This window comes from Gallinula chloropus, assembly GCF_964237585.1.
Source record: "Gallinula chloropus genome assembly, chromosome: 12".
Classification (NCBI taxonomy): Eukaryota; Metazoa; Chordata; class Aves; order Gruiformes; family Rallidae; genus Gallinula; species Gallinula chloropus.
Window position 1 is genome coordinate 1,312,227 of NC_140097.1, and position 21,806 is coordinate 1,334,032.

A 21,806-nucleotide genomic window follows, 5' to 3' on the forward strand; every position below is an offset into this window, starting at 1 on the left:
GCAATTCCCCTCAGTTGCAATGTTAGAGGAGACATCCCCACGTACATAGTGCCCTCCCTGGCAATTCCCGTGCCCATCTCCATCTCATAGACACCTCCTGTGTGACTCAGAGAGCAACTCCCCACTCTGACCTCACCCCTCAGCAGCCCCCACACCTTCGCCCCAGCCACGTGAGCCTGTCTGTGAGAGGCAGAGCTGGGGTACAGCATCCCTCTGCTCCCACAGTGGCTCTGCACAGGTGGGACTCGGTGCCAGCCCCACCACTCCAGGGAAAACACCTCCACCCTGACTATTCCCAGCACCTCTTTTACAAAAGGGAAGTTTCCACAAAACTTCTAATAGCAATAACAGGGATGAACTTAAGCCAATGGGTAACAATGCTTCCCTCCCTCCCCACCCACCACCACTGATCCACCCATGGGCATCACCCCCCCAAGCCCCCTTGCTGGGGGGACACACAGGTGAGCTGCATGGAGGGCAATCCTAACTTCACATCCAGAGCACGAGATGAATAGCCTGCACCTCACGCAACCTGATGAGAAAGCCCTGTAAGCATCAGTAACCAGCTGAGGAAACCCCACCGGGCTCTGTATGGGTTTTATATAGATATATATGTATATATATTCTCCCTACATTAAGGTAGAGTACAAATACTTCTCTTCCAAGATACTGTCAGAGCAATGTAAACACTAGTGAGTAAGATTTCTTTGCAGAGGCCTCCACAGATGGGAAGAGCTTTCACCAGGGAGATGCCCAGGAAAAGCCAGCTTGGGGATGGGAAGCAGCACTGGGGAGCCGTTCACCCACCCTTCAGCACTTCCACGGTCAGTACAGCCCACTGTGACCACGGGAAGCAGGCTGCCTGCAAGGGCTCCTGCCTTTGAGAGAGCATTTAGGTTAACAAGTTCTGTTGTGGTTGGCTAGTTGGATGGGGTTTGATTTCCACTAACTTACAGCTTCTCACCCACTCCCACACTATCCACACTTGGTTGCTGAATAGGTCCAGTTCTCCTCCCCTCTGGAAATAGTTTGTTCTTTCTTATTCCTCTCTGGCTGGCGTGTGTTCTGAACTGGGCTTTGAAGGAGGAAAGGACAATGGGAAACTGTTTTATTGCATGAAAAATCTGCTTAAAGGCAGCAGAACGGAGCCGTGGAATACATACTGAGTAAAAGCTCTCTGGGTACGTACCAGCTCCTGCTTTCTGGGTGATTTGGTTAAAAAGCAATTTCGAACAGATGCTTAGTCACAATACATTAAAACGTTTAGAGTTATATAAATATCTCCACATGCAGGAACTGCCCAAACGCCCTGTCTCCTGCAAACCCCATTACGTAACATCTCACCACAGATCTGTGCAGGTATCGTGGCACCGAACGCAAGGCTCCCGGCCCCCAGGATTCCCTTCTGAATGAGATCTCAGTAGAGAGCGCCCAGGATTTGCTCTTGAACCAGAGGCTGGGTATGAAACAGCCGGCCAGTTTCTACCTGGGGGCTGGTGGGAGCCCACAGCAGATCCGCGCCTGCAGAACCCCCGCTTCGGCGGAACTTCAGCACCGCTCGCATCCTTCCCAGCTCCCCGGCTCCAGCTCAAGCAGAACATGAGATCATCTGTTTTGCAGCCCGGGGAAGGGGTGTTGGTAATGCACGAAGCCTGGAGCAGCAGTAGGCACGGCGTACCCTGCGATGCCAGGCTGGCTGGCGCACGCAAGCGGGGCTGCTGCCTCGGAGGCGGCAGCAGCAGCCCCACACCAGGACCCGGCATGTGAGAGCTGCACAAACTGCCAGGGATTCAGAACGCTGCCGAATCCAGAAGCCCTACAAGTCGCATTTTAATGTGCCAAGAGGGGGAAGCAAGCAAGGAAAACAACCAGATCGCTAACGTTCCTTCAGGAGAGCGACAGGATTGAGTGTGGCTGGGCAGAGCACAGGGCAGGGATGGGAGAAGGCGCATCGCTCCGTCCCTCTCGCATGTGGCAGCCGTACCTGGCACGGACAGGCAGATGGGAATCAGGAGTAAGGACGGCTGCTGACAGCAGAGAGGGGATCTGCCGTGAAACCCTCACGAGTTTCCAGCTGGGAAAAGCGGGGGATCTCTCCCCGCCCGCTGTACAAACATAAAAATAAACCCCACCACCACCTTCCGCATGCGAAGGCGTAGGAGAGGAAGCGAGAAACTCCGCTGCTCACGATGCATCTGGTGGCGGTTCTGTCACTGCGCCCGGTGCTCGCTGCCGGGCCCCGGCGGCTTCACCCAGCGCCTCGGGGAGACACCCCCACGCCCGGGCTCCCCCCCTCAGCCCCCCACCCCCGCAGCCGGGGAGCCGAGCCCCGGCTCAGCCCCGGACAGACGGCCTCTCCCGGCCTCGGGGCGCGGGTGGAGGGCAAGAGGATGCGGACGGGGGGCGGAAGCGGGGTGATACAGGGCAGGTCTCCGTGCCCCGACAGCCAGCGAGGCTCAGAGCCGGCACCCAGAGGGGCGCGATGGCGGAGGATGGGGGGGACGGGGGAAGGGGGCGCGGAGCGGGCAGGCGCTGCAGCGCGTCTCCCCCGCACACACACACACACGGTCCCTCAATCCGCGGCTCCGCTCATCCCTCGGCGCTCTCCCCGGAGCCGGAGCCTCGGCCGACGGCATGGAGCTGAGCGGCGCTCCCGAGCTGCAGCCGGAGCCTCGCCAGCCGCCCCCAGCCCTCGCCACCGCCGTGTTCCCCTTCCTCTCCCCCGCCCCGGTACAGCCGGGGGTCTGCGCCGGCCCCCTACCCTCCGGGAGGGCAGAGGGAGCCCGGCACCAGCCGGCTGTGGGAAGCGGTCGGGTGCCTGGAGTTGCCCCAGCGCACCCGTCGCTGCCGGGGAAAGCTCCCCCACGGCCGCCCCCCACCTCCCCCCCGACGACCACCGGGACGGGGGCGGCTGCGGCACTACCAGCACCCTGCCCTCAGCACCCTGCCCTCAGCACCCTGCCCTCAGCACCGCGCGTAAATTCCGTGCGCGAAGCCGGTCCCGGCCGTGCCCCCGCTGCCTGGCGCCCGCGCCTCTGCCGAGCCATATTTCCCCCTAACGCAAACCCAGCTCAATCACCGCCTTTGCTTTTTTAATTTTCCCTTTCCCCCTCCTCTCCCTTCACGGATTGCTTCCTGTAAATGGGGCGATAAATCCAGAAAGTGCCATGCACCGTAGAGAAGGGAGACGGGGGAGGATGATGAAACGGAGAGGAGGGAAGCAAGATGCTCCGTGGGGGGGGGGGGGAGGCAAATGAAGCACCTGAAGGGGCAGGAACGGAGTTGGAAGCGGCGGGTGGCCGCCTCGGCCGTCCGTCCCCGGAGGGCAGAGCCCCACGGCACAGCCCGGCCCGGCAGGGAAGGGGCTCCGCGACCCGCCCGGCCCGGCGCCGCGCAGCCCTACCTGGAAGAGCCGGAGGATGTTGGCCACCATAATGGACACCGAACTTCCCGACGCCCCGATGACTCCAACTACTTTTTCCGGCTTGACGAACACGGGAGGCTCCCCGTTGGTGCACCTCACGTCGGAGGTGTCCTTCTGGATGAGAGCCTGGACGAAGGTGAGGGACTGCTCCAGCGCGTAGGTGTCTCGGGAGCAGGTGTCCAGGATGCGTGCGCCCAGCGTGACATTGGGCAGCAGGTCCGGGTCGCTGTTGATCTGGTCCAGGGCGTAAAGCATCGCCTCCAGCCTGTGGATGCCGTTCTCCTTCTTGATGTCCCCGCAGGGCACGCCCGGGGGGCCTTTGGCGTGGACGGGGAAGAGGCCGCCCAGGGTGATGTCCCCCTCCAGCCGGATGGAGTGAGGCGCGTACATCTCCTGCCCCTGGGCCGCCTCGGAGAGCAGGAACTCCAGCAGGCAGCAGGGCAACTTCATCAGAGTCAGGAGCCGCAGGAGCCTGCCCAGGCGGACCATGGTGGTGCCGCCGCCGCCCGGGCGATGCCCCGGGCAATGCCCCGCTCTCCCGCCCGCGCTCCCCTGCGCCTTCATGCAGCCCGGAGGGGCCGGGGCGGGGAGGCGGCGGGGGGAGGGGGGAGAACCGGCCGCTCCCGCCCGCCCTGGCCGCGGCTGCCTCCGCCGCGCTCCGCGGCAGCACGGCACTGGGGAGCCGCGCCGCGCCGCTACCGCTTTAAATGGTGGCCGGGCCTCTCCGCCTCCCGCCCCCTCCGCCGCCCCGCCCGCCGCCGCTGCGCAGGATGCGGCCGCGCCGCCCGAGCCCGCGCTGGGGCTGGGGCTGGGGCCCAGCCGGAGTTGCTTTTCCACCGGGCCGGTCCTGGGGTTCGGGGAGGGATGGGGGGGCTACAGGTGGCGCGAAGGCCGGTTGGCCCCCGACGGCGCCGGAGAAGGGCAGAGCCGGGGCAGCTCCGCTCGCCGGGGCCGCATCCGGAGCGCAGCGGCAGCGCCGGCGGGAGCCGGAGCCGGGCGAGGGGGTGCGCGGCTGCCCGCGGCTCGGGAGCACCCGCGGAAGGCGCCTCCGGGGTGTGGGGGGAAGCGCGCTCAGCCCCACTGGAGCATCCTCATCCTCCTCCTCGGGCGGGAAGCGGAGCGGAGCCGGCGCCTCGGGCAGCGGGCGCCCCTAGCTAGCAGGGACCGGCAGTGCCGCGGCGGGCAGCGGGGCGAGCGGGGGAGCCGCACGGGCCCGGCGGGAGCCGACAGCCAGCACCCAAACCCTGCCGCCGAGCCGCGGGAGCGTTCTAGCAAGCCTGCTGCCTGAAAAAACAGTAATCCGGATTTTGACATGGGAAAGGGATCCTCCTCCCAGCTAAGGTGGATACCGGTGGAGCCGGGGAGGAGGAGGAGGAGGAGGAGGAGTTTGGATGTAACCCCATACTCCCAAAACCAAAGTAACGCAGCTGATCTTGTTCTATTTTAAGATCCCCAGGCCCGTTTTTGTTCCGCACACCAAGATCTTGAGGGTGCTGGAACATCCTCGTTTTGTTCCCTCCATCCCCAAACTGTAACATCCAAGGAGACACCACCTGTTGCCATTCCCCACTGACCAGCAAGCCCCTGCCCTGCCACCTTGCCAATCTGAGTGATGCACAGCACACCCCTGACAGCTGGTTCCCACCAGACCGAGCGCGTTGTCTGGACACAACCTGTGATCCCTTCACCAGGAACACCAGGTCGAGTGCAGCTGCTGCTCAGCCCCAGCCCCGAACACAGGCTGGACCAGCAGCACTCCATGCCTGGCATTTCAGCCTGCCTAGTCCAGCTATAACTCGAGCATTCCCAACAGCTACAGCACTCAATTTTCAACACACCTTATCACAGTGATGTCCGAGGGACACAACTTCATTGTTACAATGGAATCACCACCAGAACAAACAGATGGGTTTTGTCTCTCTGATCTGGCCAGATCTGTCACCACACTGCAATGTGGCAGTGTGTCCACTCTGGCAGGTGCAAGTCAGTGGCTTTGCTGTTAGGTCTTGACTGAGATGGAGCTGGCTGTGGGTAATTAATGCATCTTCCAACCATCATTGGGGCATTTTAATACCTTAAAAATCTCTGTATTTTTTAAATTGTGGTGTTCAGCCTTTCTTGTTTCTTTCCCTTGAACAGTGATTCTCTGTGTCCACTTGCATCTGGCAGAAATTACCACAAACCAGGTTTCCAAACTGGTGTTACTCAAATACCACCACAACCAGAGAAGGCATATGCATGTCCCTTGGTGAAGGGGGATGTTTGGAGAGCAGCAGCAGGGCTGGGCAGACGTAGCAGGTCGGAGGGTTTTGCAGTAGGGCCTGGACACAACAAGCATAAACAACAATAACAGCAGTTGGAGTTCTCCACTAGAAATTACAAATTTGGGCTTGGCACCCAGGCCTTGTCCTTGGTCATTTTTGTTGATCACTGGATGGAAGCAGAGCCACACCTCCCTCACAGTCCCTGCTTGTCCACCACCAGTGTCTCCAAAGTCCACGTGCAGGACAGGGCACACACGTGCCAGGCAAGTGTCACAGATGCTTGTCACAGCATCCCTGGGGTCAGACACCAACTCCTCTTCCAACCCCTGCCAGTCCAGCTGCAGCTCAGCTGGTGCCCACTTGCTATCCCTTGGTGTGTAGACACCTCTTCACTCTCTGTGTCCACTCATCTGCTGCGCAGCACAAGTGATTTCCTCCTCAGCCACCCCCCTTTTGCAGCAGAACAAGTGCAGTTAAAGGGTAAACTCCTCAGAGCTTATTTACCCCTTGCCCATGTCAAGCTCCTCCTGGAGAATCTTACCTGTATTCATTGTTATTAACAGCCCTGACTCCAGTGGTTGTAGAGAAGAGTTTGCAAGCACAGCTCAGGTTTGCCTGAAGTGCTCAGGATTCAGAAAGGATGCAAATATGAGCCACCTTTTTCCAATAAAACTCATTTTTTCACAGGAAGGGGCCTCGGGATTTTGAAAACTTCCTCTCATTTTAATATTTCTTTGTTTTTCCTTTGGGCAAATCTGCAGTCCCATTCAACATGTTTTTCCTCTCAAAACCACAGAAAACCCCATCTGCTGTCTACTGCATCCTCCTTTTCCTCACACCCTGGCTTACCTAAAAAATCAGTCCACACATTCCCCCCCAGATTGCCTGGGGGAACGTAGGAAATGACACAGTTGATCAAGGCAGACCCAGGGTTCATCCTGGACTAGTATCTTGCCTTGGAATAGCAGCAGATGTGTCAGAAGAAAAGGCAGGAGCTCTGCAGCATGCAGATGTCTTTAATCTGTTCCTACCATAAGTCTCACCCCGGTCTCTCATATATAGAAATTGGTTTAAGCCCCGGAGCATGAAAAATTATTCTAATTACATTACAAAAATTGATATAGTTAATCATTGCTCTGGATATTATTGATATCCATAAAAGTGCCCAGTCCCTCTTCCACTCTTGCTAAGTGCCTGGCTTCAGTGGCCTCCCGTGGTAATGAGTCCCACCAGTTAATTGGACATCGCTTGGAAAAACCCACCCCTCCCTTTATCCCTTCTCAATTTCCTGCTTTTTAAGTTTAACTCTTAAAATAGCCCCTAATCTCCCTCTCATCGTACCTGATCTCCGTGCACTGTGTGCAGTCAGCTACCTACATCCAATCTGGCCCTCTTCGACAAGGAACTAAATATAATAGCCTGGGCATCTGTCACTGCTGTGTTCCACTCTGAAGCAGCATCCTGGTTTGGTCTGGATTCCTGGGTAGCTGGAGGTGAGGCAGCGCTGACTAAATCCCACCATGAGCCTGTCCCACGGGCGCTGCATAACCACCCGTGTCCCACAGCATCCTAAACCACCCCCCCTCCCCGGCAGCCCACCAGAAGGGCTGTGCTGAGGGGATTCAGCAGCAGCTCCTCAGCACAAACCAGGTTCTGCCCACTCCAATCCCAGCTCGCCCACTCCTAAAGCTGTGGGGGAGAATGTGGAGTGGTGTTGGGGTTGTAGCCCCGCTCTGGAATGAAGGCACAGCACTGCAGCAGTGGGGATGGCGCCCGGCGCGTGTGGGAGTGGTGGGGATGTCACTGGGGCACGATGCTCTGCGATTCCCTCCACAGTCATTCTGGTCCCCAGGACAATTCCCAGCACAAGCCACTGGGGAGGTGCTGGAGATGGGGAGTTCTCTGCCTCCATGTGCCAGCTGGGTGGCAGGGGTCCTGTGCTCACACCAGACAGGCTGTACCCCTCCTCTGCGGTCAGCAAGGGGGGGTCAGCGCTGGGGTTTGATCCATGTGAGCACTGTTGCCACTCCGGGTAGGACCAGGCACCCAGGAGCCCAGCCATGCCCCTACCACCCATGGACATGCTCCCCCCCACCTCCACGCTTCCCACACTCCATCTCCCCCTCACAAAAAAACCAACATCAAAAATATCAAAGTTACAGAAAAACAACCCCCAACCCCAAATCCCAGCCTGAGCTGTTTAGCCTGAAGAGAATTTGTTTAGAAGTAAACAGTGGTTAAACGCATCCAAAAGCCTGTTCAGCAGTGTTTCTTAACTTGTCTGTCAAATAAGATTGTGGATTCAGCCAAATTGCTACTGGATAAGCAAAGACTTTGCCAGGAAGGATTCGGCATCGTAGCTGGCATGCTCTGGGCAGCTATGCAATTTCCATCACAGGAGCATCTTACCTGTGCCTAGTTTCAGAGATGATTAGACACAGCTTTGCTGTGAGCAGGGGCAGGGTGAGCACAGCATCACCTTACACCCACCTGTGGGAGCAACACAAAGAGCAGAAAGGAGAAATAAACCAGTGTTCCACCTTCTGGCTGTGCAGGGTTGGAGGGCATTTTGAACATCCTCAAGGGACGTGGTACAAGCAATTAATTTGTTGGGTGAAGTCAGCGTTGGGATAGCAGCCAGAGCACCTGCTTGTCTGTTGGGCAGGGAGTAAGGAATTTTTGGAGGCTGGTCCTTAACTGGGTGCTTTGCTGCTTACAAAGGGAAGGTGTCTGTGTGGCCATGGTTTCTGGGACAGGGGATGGCAAATTCCCTTCGAGGATACAGGAGCTTGGAAACCATGCTGGATCTTAGATAAGATAAAAAACAGTTCTATGAAGTATTGATACCTTCTTAAAATATAGTCTAAGTGCTAAATAAACGATATTTTATGGCATATATTAAGTCAGCAAATACAAAATCCATGTCATGGATTGATCCTGAGCCTCTGACACCACCCCCAGTGAATACTTGGTGCTAAAACAGCAAGTCCCTGGGCCTCATCCCTGCTTGCAACATGCTTCTGTGATGCTGCCTGAACCCGAAGCAGTGTGGCTCCAGGGAGGAACCTTTATCCCCTCCTGACGCTGGGAAGGATCCACAAACCTGCACACGTGGAGCCCTTGTCTATTTTCAGCCGCCTCCTGGGTCCCGCCTCCTGTGCACAGACGGCTCCTGCTTAAAGGAGGAGCAGGCTCTGGGCGGCTGAGAACACCCTTGGCTGCCAGCTGAAGCCAATCTGTTGGCCGTGGGGACTGGTCCAAGTCCTCGACCGAGAGGTGTCCTTCCTCCCTGCCCGGCCGCGGCCTCGGCAGGTCACCGCGGCGCCAGCAGATGCCACGAGCGGTTGGGACCCCACGACTGAAGCCACACGAGCATCCCTGCGGGGCAGCATCACAGGGAGACATCCCTGGCCCACAGCGTGGGGCAGCAGATGCTCTGTGACCCCCCTGGAGCAGGCACAGGCTGTGATGGTGTCGCATCCCCGCATCACTTCCCCACCGCTAAGGGAGAGACGTGCCCTGGCGCGGGGACAGAGGGACGCTCCCCACGCCTGCGAGGCAGTTCCAAGCCCGTGCTGCCAAGGCCTGAACCTTTCAGGAGTTCTCCACGTCGTGCAAGCCGGCTCCTCACTAAAAGAGCAGCTCTAACAGAAGGTGCCAGCGTGCAGTAACAGCGACTGCTCTTATTTTTATCGTAGCTCACACTGCGATAGATCGGATCCTGCGTATTAGGAGCTCGACATGCTTGGAAAGATGAGGTTGTGATAATACTGTTGAAATGCATGATCAGACTGTAAGTTACAAGTCATTTTTGTCACTATAGGTTATTGGTGTAACATACTACCAGCCTGATGCATGGAACCACCAGGATAACTGGGGAAAATAGTGCCTGCAAGTCTAGGGGTCTTTGTTTGAATTTGGGTTTTCAAACCACATCTGTCTCCATCAAGAAGGCAACCCCAGGGATGACCAAAAGTGAAACTGCTTTCACACACCAGCCTGCACTCAGCTTTAAAGCCAAACTTGCCGTGTTTTGGAAAGCAAAACGTTACCAAACCATCCCAGCTCTGTAGTGCACGTTTGGAAAGAGGAGCCCCCAGTGTAGGGGTTCCCAGGAACGTTCCCACAGCCAGGGAAAGCCAAAGACAGCAGTGAAGGAAAGCCCTTGCTCCTCCCAATAATGAGTTTTGGGTCAGTTCTGAGCAATTTCCACTTTCTTCCCATTAGTTCAGTGTCCTCTGCTCCTGCCTGGAGCACGGGAGGAGACTTGAGGGATTTTTCCCACCAGACCGTGTAAAACACACATCCCCCTGGAAGCCCCATCAATACCCATCCCCAGCTTTGAAAGCCATCCAGGCATTTGAGAGGAATGGATCAATCTATTGCGCAGGAGACACTTTAAAACTGCTCCTCTGAGATCACAAATATTTCAAATAGGCAGCTCTATTAGATGGGCACTTCAGCCAAATCATTAAAATCACTGCAATCCGCAGAGAACAGTAACTTTCTCTTTTCAAACACTTACTATTCTCTTGGTTTCTTATTTACTAAGAATATTTTGATTCACTTAATGCCTAGAACATCTCCTCCAATGCTGAATTAAAAAAGAAGGAATTGCATGTTTGTGATAATTAAATTAGATGGCTTTCTCAAAATAACAATGGTTTTATAATGCCAGACAATAAGCTGCTCCAGGCAGCACAGGCAGGTGCCCTCCTCCCGGCTGTCTGCACTGCCTGGAGTTCTCTAAGGGACAACATGGCATTAATGCCATGGGCTGGGCCGATGGAATCGCTCGGGATGCTCTGGGGAAGCTTTTTGTGAGCATCCTTTTGCTGTTCTTTGCAGCTTTGCTGAATTTTAAGGAAAAAATACTTTAAAAATATTTGACTGATTTTTTTTTCTGGCCTCAAAAAACCCAAAAAACCCTCAAAAACCCCTCCAAACCCCCCCAAAAATCCATACCGGCCTCACTGTTCCCCAGACGTCCCAGCAGAGCCAGGAGCCAGCTGCAGAGGGACCGTGCCCTCGATGCTCTAGATCAGGCTGCTGAGATGCTCCAGGGCAGCAGAGCTCTCACTGAATCAACAGCTGTTCACAGCCTTGCTGCATCCTCAGCCTTCCGTGGTGTCCCTGAGCCTCTTTTCCCTGGGTTTTTCTCTCTTGACCACAGCGTCTGAGTGTTTCCAACCCAGTCATTAGTTTTCCTGAGATAAGAAGCACTGTTACCCCAGCTTACTGGAGGGCTACTGGTCAGCAGGCTCTGAGCAATGAAGAAAAAAATACCCTTGATTTTAAGGTGCTGAGTTTGAGGGGGTTTTCTTCTGGTTTGGGTTTTGGGGTTTTTTTAAGACTTGCTTTCTATAATCTCAGGTTTAAGAGCTGGAGGCTCTCTGCCTGTGCCCAGCGGAGCTTCCATGGGCAGCCTGGGTGCTGCAGGGGCACAGCTGAAGGTGTGGGGATGGGCAGAGCTGTGGCACTGGCATCCCCATCAACGAGTCCCCACAGTTCTGCCAGTGCTGCTCAGAAATTAGTTACTGTCCTCTGGTAATAGGCTGCATGGAACCGTGCACAGACCATACCATGGGTGACTTTGCCTGTATGAAACACGTTGAGACAGGTTTTGTTTGTAAACTACATCCAGAGGTTTGTGAGCCCACTGGATGGCTCACATCAGAGTTAAAAACTCAGGCACAAAGTCACAACCACATGTAGCATTTTCCTACCCTTCCTGAACTTGAAACTGGGTTTGGTGGCACTTTTGATTATTTTCCCTTGAAGAGAGGCAGCTCACTGTGGAAAGTAAAACCATACCTGTGACTTAATGACTTCTGACATTTGCTTGTTTTAATCTCTACAGAAAACTCAGTTTCCTGTAAAGAAGCGACGTGTCCACAGGGGCTGCTGAACAGTCACCTTTGTGAGGGCTCAGACCAGAGCGAGCAGCAAGGCACCAACCCACCAGCTCCTATTCACCAATTCTACTCACCGAGCACTCAGAGTTGAGCCCCCACTGAGCAAGGTGCCGTGGCTTCCAACGCTATCACAGCTGGCACTCTTCTTAATTAGTCCTGACAAATCTTGATAATGAATCATTGAGAATATGAGTTAAGCATAAAATAAACAGCCAGGATCTTATGTAATTCTCCCTACTTCAGTGGCTGCAGAAATTGAGTCATGAGATTGTTGTGGAAGGTTTTATGACAGAAATCAGGAGCACTCTTGGTAAATTAAGGGTTTTTTTTTTAAAATTAAGGCCTCTTCATGGCTGTGCACTTTCTATAAGAGCGCAGATCTTTTCCCCATCTCTTTTATTCGTTCCCCAGTCGTCTCTCCCCATTCATCTGGAGGTGAGTCTGGTCCATGTGAGATTTTATGCCTGAGTACAAGTGAGCAAACCCGGGCAAAATACACCGAGGCCTCAGTTTCCCCAGCTCCTGTCAGATTCTGGGCTGTTGTAGGTGTAGACATCACAGTGCAGGTTTGTACCTTTATCCTTTGCTTTGGTAAACTGACTGAGACTTTTTTTTACATCACTTTCCCCCCTTCCCCTTTCCCCTTTGCCCTATTTTACTCAGGGTCTACTCACTGCTGAGAAACCTTCTTCCCAGTGCTTCCTGCTCTTCATAGCCAGCCTCTCTCCTATGGTCTGTGGGGACAGGACAAGGGGTGATGGCCTCAAGTTGGAGCACAGGGAGTTCCCCACCAATCTGGGGAAGAACTTCTTCCCAGTGAGGGTGAGTGAGCCCTGGGACAGGCTGCCCAGGGGGTGTGGAGTCTCCTTCTCTGGAGAGATTCCAGCCCCGTCTGGACACCTGTGCACCCTGTCCTAGGGACCCTGCTCTGGCAGGGGGTTGGACCCCATGGGCTCTGGGGGTCCCTGCCAACCCCTGCGATTCTGTGAGTCTCCTGTGTCCCACCAGTTGCCCGTGACAGCCATTGGTGAGCACTTCTAAACAAAACCAAGAGTTCCTTCAGGTCCTCAGATGCTGAGATTCCCCACCCTGGGTGACAGCCTCACAGTTTCACAGTGTTTCCTCTGCACTTTCCTAGGGGAAAAACATGTTTTACAGTGACTGGGAACTCCTTCATCACCCATGAGCTGCTCTGGTAACACATTTTTGTCTGGGAAGCTTTGTTACTGCAATTATCAGAACTAGGCTTGTCAAACCTCACTTGGGGGTCTGGAAAAGGCAGGTGCTGAATTTCCCCTCTCAGGAAATCCTGGGCTAATAAAGGCTTTCTGGACCAGTTGCTTGAGCTAGACTTGTACAGAAAGGAGCCAAAAATATCTTGGGAGTTACTACAGCACCAAACCAGGAATGTCTTTGTTAAGCCCCTCTCCATCCAGAGCAGCAGGAGGCATGTGGCTGCTTTAAGGAGATGTGAATGACAGGGATGGCATCAGACAACATCAGCTCCCAGGGCTTGTGTCTGAAAGTAGGTGAACTACTTTGAGATGAAGCACCAGTGAGGGCTGCTGGGTGGGCTGACAGTCTCAGGGACTGATCCACTTCCACGGAGGTCGATGAAAACTCATTAATTTAAAAGATTGGACCCATTAATTTGAAAGCTGTTGACAGAGCAGTGGGAGCAGGTCGGGAGAATTAAGGCACCCAAGGACGGAGGACATCTCGTAACACCAGTCCTAGAGCTGGGTATGAGCAGAACCAGGTTAAATCCCTTAAAGAGGAGATTAACTGAGCCACAAGTGACCTGAGAAGGTGCTGAGCAGGTATTGGTATTTTTACACCTGAGAGAGAATGGATTCTCCCCTCAATTAGCTCCAATCAATGACTTGGCCATTATCAGTGCAGCTGGGCAGCATTGCGGTGGCTGGAGAGTCAGCTCGGTACAAATGGCACTGCCCCAGAGTTAAACAGGGGCCTGATACCTTCACACAAGGCCCAGCCAGGGCTTGGGTATCCTGAGGATTCACTTTGAGAGAGAGAATTGTCATTAATGGGACACCCAGTGCAAACGGGGAGGGAAAGGTGTTCCCTTCGCGCGGCACAGACCGAGCAGGTCATCTCTGCGCCTTGCTGTCGGCACCCACCTTGCTGGCCATCCGGTTTGTTAGGAGCTGCCAATTAACCAAATCACTCTGGCTAACCCAAAGCAATCATTTTTCAATGAACATTTTACATATTGCCACTATTATTTTTTACAATAAACCCAAAGAAAATACCATTTCTTTAAACTGTTAGGGCAACTATGATTTGAACGGTGAATTCTGTGACTCTATGAACTTGTTGAAAAAATAACTTCAGAATGCAGGTGGTTTCTGTGCAAGCTGTAAGCCAGGTGCTGGGCAGCCCCTGGCCTGGCTGGACCCATCTGTAAGGGCTGCGGGTCTGTTAGCAAGCAGGACCAGAGCTGCAGAGCAAAGGTCCTGGCAGAGGACCCAGCACCCAGCTCTACCTGGCTTAGGCTGGGCTTTGGGCTGGCTCTGCTCTGGACCAGATGCCAGTGGCTTGTGCTAGGGATGCTGCCAGAGCCCATCTCCATGTCACTGGACCACAGTGAATCTGTTTTCCTCTCTTCAGAAGCAGCCCCTGGGGAGAAGCAGAGCGTGGCCAACAGGCAGCTGGGGGATGAGCCTGAGCTCACAGGGACCAGTGCCATGGGCACTGCTCCCCAAAACTCCATCACCATCCTCTACTAAGTACATACACCATCCCCTGCTGAGCCACGGCAACACCAAGTGCCAGCTCTTGTACCAGTCTCTGATTTGTAACTATAATTGAATATCAAGGTACCAGTGTAATGCCAGAGCCTCCCTTTTCCCAACGCGAAGGCCGATGAGGAGCATCCCTTGCCTTGGGAACTGCTCCATGCCCAACGAGCTCAGCAAGTGTTATTTTATTGTGATGTGCACAGCTGAAAACCAAATCTGATATAGATATTGGATCAGACCGTGTACTCTGTGGCAATCTAATTTTATCCTGACATGTTGATTGCTTGCTCTTCATCTGCAGTTGCTGTCCCAAAGGGTGCTAAGTGAGAGGAGCTGTATTTTTTTTTTCCCCCTGTAAGGAGATGACATGAAATAAATTCAGAGGAACACACAAGAACAATGTGGGTTTTGTTATTCCGCTCTGAGAAGGGAAAAAATTGCTGCTGAGATTTTCTGAGGGCTTCCACAGAAACAGGGATGGTGCAAAATATGATGGAAAACTCTGACTAACAAAGCGTCCGGAGCCCTTCCAGAACAAGGGAACTGGGGCACACAGGGGCTTCTGAAAGCCCCTCCCTCTGCATTGCTGCTACGGCTCCCTGTCGCATGGGGAATGCTGAGTTCCTCTGAAAAGCTGGGCCTTTGACACATGCCATCCATGGGCTACTGACACTTGGGAATCTACAGCTCACAGACCAACCAAAGCCAAAAATTTAGGTGCAGATTTTACTTGGGCATTTTGAATTCCTGGAGTAAGGAATTTCTACCAGACACACATGCAGCACGTTCAGGAAGGGATGCTGGGCTCTGCTGTAGCGTGTCATTCATCACCTGGTATGGAAAATGGGCTTGCAGAAATTGAAAGGATTTCTGCCCCCCAGCCCCTCTCCATCCCCCTCCTGCAGCTGAAGGCCGTTCCCCTGGGCCTGGCCCTCCCTGCCCTGGGCACCAGCCCCTCTCCAGCTCTGCTGGAACCCCTCGAGGGACAGGAAGGGGCTCGGAGCTCTCCCCAGAAGCAGCCTTCTCTTCTCCGGGCTGAGCCAGCCCAGCTCTTGCAGCCTGGCTCAGAGCAGAGGGGCTCCAGCCCTCCCATCATCTCTGGGGCTCCTGGGGCTCCCACAGCTCCGTGTCTCTCTGATCCTTCTAATGAAAGATGAAAAACTGATGTGGATATTTACAGGTCAAAACCACTGGGATTACTTTTCTTAATGTAAGAACTATATAATACGGGTTTTTTCCTTATATAGTTTCCTTATATAACTATATAAGGAAAAAAAATCAAACCCAAAGTCACCATCCCATTGAAGATCTCACTTTGCACCGTGACAGCTCAGTGTTTCTTACTGAACTTCTCTCACATGTAATAAATCCAAACTTTGAAGTGCTGCCTAATTTCAGCAACTGTTTTTTCTCCTGACCCAGATATAAACAAGCTTTTACCATTGGGAAATGGAATGTTCATGCAGCAGGGCTAACTTCCTAACCATTCATTTCTGAATTAAAATAGGAGAGTTTTTCTCCTTTCTCTCTAATTCCCTGCCTCAGTAGTGTTCTGCATCATAGTGTTCAGAAGTTTTCCTACATCCCCACTCTTTCTCCATTAACTTGGGGTATAACTCTGACTACATCAAACTGAAAACTTTAAACCACATAAATGGTGGCTCAGGATTGGCATAAGTAGGCAAGAATAATCCTTGTTTTGGAAGGTTTTTATTAAAGGCAATTTGGTTTGGAGCAACAGAAGATGAAATTAAAAGAGCAGAGCTGGAATGTATGTTAATTGCAGGTGGTTAATTTAGTTGGGGGACAGCTGATGGGTGTGAAGCCGTGCTGGCTGGGGGCTCACAGTGTGGACCCACCTTCAGCTCTGCCACACACATAAAGAACAAACAGTATCCTGGGCAAAAGCCATTAGCTTTCCATGGTTTGTCACTCATTAGCAGCTTCCCTTTGAGGAACAAAAAGCAAAAGTGGGATTTGGGAGGGAAGAAGGAGGAGTAAACAACAGGCAAACCCACGAAAGCACTTGAGGAGAAAAACCCTCTTCTGTTTCTTATATTTTCTCCTTACCTTGTGCACTTGGCCAGCTGTTTCAGTAGGAGGAGTATTTTCTGAGCAGAGGTAAGTCCTGGCTGACTGGATTTCCACAGGGCCAAGCTACCACCATGCAATGACACGGCAGACCGGGCTGCCGATGGCCTCCAGTTTGTAGGGAACCACGTCAGTTTGCATGAGGTTCTTTTTCTTTTTAACCAAGATACTAATTCCAAACATGAATTCTGACTCAAGCCCATAGATCATCAACTTACCATCACAGGAATGTTTCAAAGATTAAGATGTGCTAAGCGTTAAAGCCACATCGTTGGAAATCACAGTGACTCCTAACAATCTTTTTCAGATAGAACAAATTACCTTTACTTTTTATTGCCAGAAAGGAGAATGTCCATTTCCAAAATATGAATTTTTACTATCATTTTATATTGCTCTCTGTTTTTATGAAGCAAAAAGCTATGAAGGCATTTCAAACATAAATTACTTGAAACTTCTCCTGCTTAATTCCCACTAGAACTAAGCTTGAATTCTCCAGATCAAAGTGGTTTGGAGTTCATTTTCCACTTCTATGCCAATACAATTATGGTAATTTTCATATCTCAGGAACACAGTCTAAAAGAAATCAGGAGAAGTAGAATCCTTGTGGGAAACAGACCTGTTCCACCTCCACTTTTGGCATCCAGGTCCTCCACGTTGGGTTTACCAGCAGGATCTCAAGTCTTTAGCCAGACCTTTGCCTGGTCATTGTGTTGTGTCTGCAGTGCTCCAGACCTCCAACGCTCATCTGGGGACAGTGCTGGAGCTTGGAGAAGATGAAATACCCAGTTGTGGGCCAGCTTCTGTGTATTTACAAGCAGAGGAAGGAGCTGCACCCTGCCACACTTGTAGAGGACAGGCTTCAGGATAGCATGGGTGTGGGGGGAAAACAGGACTGTGAAGAAGTAAGTATGACCCAGCCAGATGCCAACTGCTAGAAAGCCAACAGCCAAGCCAGGCAAGCTTAGCAGCTGCATTCCTGAAGGTTATTTTATTGGCAATGAGTGTCTGTATAACTGAAATCTTCAATGGAAGTGAAAAAATGCTTGAATCAAATTGCTATGACCAAACTGCTTGACAGTTAATCCCCAAAGTGTACTTTTAATGTCAGATCTAAAGACTTCAGGACAACAGTCCTATATTTACTGGGCCACATCATATGTTTCATTTCATGAGTGCAGTTCTCCTTCAAGAACCATAATTCCTTACTTGGTTCACCTGGCAAGAAGTCTGTGCCTTCTCCTGAACCAGACACTAAGAAAAGCATTCACAGAAAGGCAACAACCAACAGTGAAAACCATCACCCTAAAACCCCCCATCCATTTGGGGCATTCCCATCAATCCAGATCCTGCTGATGCTCCCTCTGGAGCTCTGGGTGTTAAATGATTTCTCACTTTCATTCTCAGCCACACAAAATTGACCAGAGAGGAAGCACCAAAGCTCTGGGGTCTCTGCAAGAGGCAGGGAGCACTTTGCCTGGAATGGACCTATTTCCCTCAGCATCCTGCATGCTTATTGAGTTTCCAGACGTGAGCTGAGCTTCCCGTTGGCAGTTCCTGGCCCATAACACCATACATTTCAGGGCCATTCTGTGTCTCCTGGGACCTGGGTTCAGCACCAGGTTTTTCCACAGCTTTCCTGTGTAGGACTCTGGGGAATGATCTCATTTCTTGCTAACGCAGTTCATCTTCTGCTCAGTAATAACATACCCACTAATTCACATAGCTCCAAGACACTTAGAGCCATAGCAATAAAACTTGCAAACTTATGAGAAATAGAAAAGCATGTAAATATGATTCAGAAGCAATCTGAAGTTAGTAAAATCCAATTGAATTCAAATCTCTCTTCTTTCACTTCCCCTAGTTGCTGTTTCCCCAAAGCTACTCCCTTGAATTACGTGTGCATAGTCACCCCCAGCCTAGACTGCCCACGTTTCCATGTCAAAAACCCCAACATCTGGTATTTCTTATGGACAAAACACAGCCCATGGGTGTTTCCATATTATGAAATGACTGAACAACTAGGAACATGGCCCCAGTGCTGAAAAAGTCTGCAGGAAAGAAGCAAAGCAAGCATCTTAGGGCCAGTTCCAAGGGGTAAGAGAGCACTTACAAAAGCAGACCCGAGGGTTCAGACAGCTTAGCACGAGCACCCACTGCTACTGCTGAGCAAATGAGTGTACATTGGGTTTGAAGAACTTTATGGGACAGCACGGGAAGTTTCTCACCATCAGAAGGTGAAGCCTTCCCGCTGGAGCAACGGAGGTGCAGGGAGCTGGTCAAAGGGACAGCAGCTGGTAAACTGGTCCTGCTGTATCCCTGGCACTAGAGCTGGTGGAAATCTGCTCATTTCCAGTTTTCCAGCCCCAGGGAACAAGGCAGCTGTTGATTAGACTCAGTGAATGGCATCACCATCACCTGCTTCTAAATGCCAGAGCAACAGGGATATATGGGAAACTCAGCTTCTCAAATTAATGACTTACTATGAGATTACAACTGGCTGGTAAAGGTGGTGGTGGTGGGCAGAGACCTTCCAGTAACTTTGGAGTTACTCCTCAACTCTAAGTTTCACATAACAAGTACTGAGAAACCCTATGAGATCATAGAATGATAGACTGGTCTGGGTTGGGAGGGACCCCAAGGATCACAGAGCTCCAGCCCCCTGCCACAGGCAGGGACACCAACCTCCTACACAAGGTTGCCCAGGGGCCAATCCAACCTGGCCTTGAACACCTGCAGGGATGGGGCACCCACCCCCTCTCTGGGCAGCCTGTTCCAGCCCCTCACCACTCTCTCTGGAAAAAACTTCCCCCTAATATCTAATTTAAACCTTCCCTCCTTCAGCTTCACTCCATCCCCCTTGTCCTGCCAGTCTCTGCCCTTTAACAAGCCCATTCCCCTCCTGTGTCTCTGCTCCCTTCAGGGTCTGGAAGGCTGCAATGAGGTCCCCCCCACAGCCTTCTCTTCTCCAGGCTGAACCAGCCCAGCTCCCTCAGCCTCTCTTCATAGGGGAGCTGCTCCAGCCCTCTGAGCATCTTCTTGGCCCTCCTGTGAAGATGCCTTTTGCAAGGCACACAAAATTAACAACTGGTTTATTTAAGCCACTTCCAGGTATCACCATAGGAGCCACCTAGCCAGGGGTGGTAATTTTGGGGGGCACTGGCTGCAGACACGAGGGGTGCGCTGTGCAGAGACCTGCCCAGTGGCTTCAGCCACATCCCCCTTGCTGTGATCAGGGGTGGTGGCACCATTAGCTGTACCTTAAATGCAAAATTTCATCTGTGATACATCAGACTGTGTGGAGGCCTCTTGCAAAAACAGCCCCAATATTAAAAATTTAGAAACACCATCTGTTAGAGACTTTGTTACATAAAAATATCTCATCCCTGAACATAGATCTTGGAGAGGCATCCCTTTCTTTTGTATAGATCTGATTTCCTTTAGCTGGACACTCGTGAGTAGCTGCTGCCCAGCATTTCTGAACAACTTCCAAAGGCTTCTTACAGGAGACACCTTCCTCACCTCTGGCAAATGGAATAACTGTACTGTTAACCTGGAGCTGGCAATAACTCACAACATTTGAATTATGGTGCTGGAAGATGCCTTTTTACCAGCTTTATCTCTGCTGGTGAATAATAATTCCCCTAATTACAGACATAGGTCTGTTGAGGTATGAGTGCACAGTTGAAAGTGATGATAAAGGGCGTCCCAGGAATGCAGAATGGGATTAGATTCAGCATGTGGACCACAGGTTTTCTGGGTGTGCTGCTCCAACCACAGACCCTCAGGATGCCAACACACCCCTCTCTGGGCAGCCTGTTCCAGCCCCTCACCACTCTCTCTGTAAAAACCTTCCCCCTAATATCTAATCTAACCCTTCCTCTGGTGGTTATAATTGTTCCAGGAGACCTGAGTGATGAGGCAGAAAAATCCCTTTTAGCTATACAAGTTCTTGTGGCTTCTTAAAACAGGGAAGATCATATATTATGTGCTCCACTTATAAACAGCAGACCTTTAATTATTTTGTTTTTCCAGGGAAGTTTTATGAAGACATGGTTATCTCTTGTGGTCTGAATTTGTCACCTCTATGATTCAGGCTCATATCAGAGATCTCGAAACAACAGAAATTGGAAACTACTCAAAACTGTAGCTCATTTAGGAAAAAAAAAAACCCCTATTGTTAAAATTCCATCCTTAGCCAACTCTTTGGCAAGAGCCATCCCATCATTATCTGAAGTGACCTTTGTCTTGGGGTTTTGTCTTCTGGCTTTTACAGCATTGATTTTCTTGTCCACTGCCAAAAAGTAACAACAATGACAAGTTAAGACTGATTATTCTAATCGTAGCCTCACCAAAAAGCCACCAGCACACCACCTGAGTGTCCCAGAGCTCCACAGCTCAGCAGCAGCAAGACTGAGACAGGGGCAGGACGAACACCTGGCTGGCAGAAGCCACTGAGTTTGGCCCCAGCGAACACCAGGCTGTGGAACTGGTAACGACCTTTCTGACCTTTTAGATCAAGCCTATGATAGCTCAGTGCAGCATACAGGTCAGGGTTCATAGTTCATAATTATTAGGCAAGGCCTGCAATTTCATCCCAAATCTTCTATCCCACTTCTAGATCTCTCCTTTCAGCTGAGACCTGACAAGCTCAGCCCCTCTGACCTTCTTCAGGGAACGAAGAGAAGTTCATTATCAAGCTGCCAGTCTAGTTCCCTTCTCCAGAGCTACATTCATTTAACAACAGAGCAGAACGCTGAAATTATTCCTTTTTAATATCTGCAAAGATTTTCATGTCATGCTGAGGTAGTTACGTCTCATTACTGCTCCTTTATTTTCAGGTTATTGATGTACAGGCACTCTCCATACAAGTTTTAATTAATAACCTGCATTCTTAATCTATATGCTCCCTTGAAGGGAAGGAATATTTGACACAGTATCTGCCTATTTGTGTTCAAGTAACAAAATGATACTCTGGCTCCAACACTGAACTTTCTGCCATTGAAAAGATTTCCTGTGGTTTAGTTCTCCAGACTGCACACATAGGCCAAACTCTGTATTTCCTAGTTTTCTTCAGGGAAAGGCTACAGGAGAATTTGCAGTAAATCATAGAATCACAGACTGGTCTGGGTTGGAAGGGACCCCAAGGATCACAGAGCTCCAACCCCCTACAAGGGGGGAAGGCTGCAATGAGGTCCCCCCACAGCCTTCTCCTCTCCAGGCTGACCCAGCCCAGCTCCCTCAGCCTCTCTCCATAGGGGAGCTGCTCCAGCCCTCTGAGCATCTCTGTGCCTCCTCTGACCTCTCTCCAACAGTCCCACATCTTTCTTGTATTGTGGCCCCAGCTCTGGAC

The 21,806-nt window shown here is 51.9% G+C and overlaps 1 protein-coding gene across 2 annotated transcripts in view; it reads right to left on the minus strand.

The window, feature by feature from the left end:
* GRM7 (glutamate metabotropic receptor 7) overlaps window positions 1-3,988 on the minus strand; it is a gene marked incomplete at both ends in the record, with an annotated part of 258,377 nt that extends 254,389 nt beyond the window's left edge. The window contains one exon of one of the 2 annotated variants that reach the window (XM_084269732.1): window positions 3,404-3,913. In XM_084269732.1, coding sequence (XP_084125858.1) covers window positions 3,404-3,913 — 510 coding nt within the window. Of the gene's footprint in view, window positions 1-3,403 lie in introns of both variants that reach the window. The other variant, XM_084269731.1, reaches the window with a different exon arrangement.
* Window positions 3,989-21,806: the final 17,818 nt, after the last annotated feature.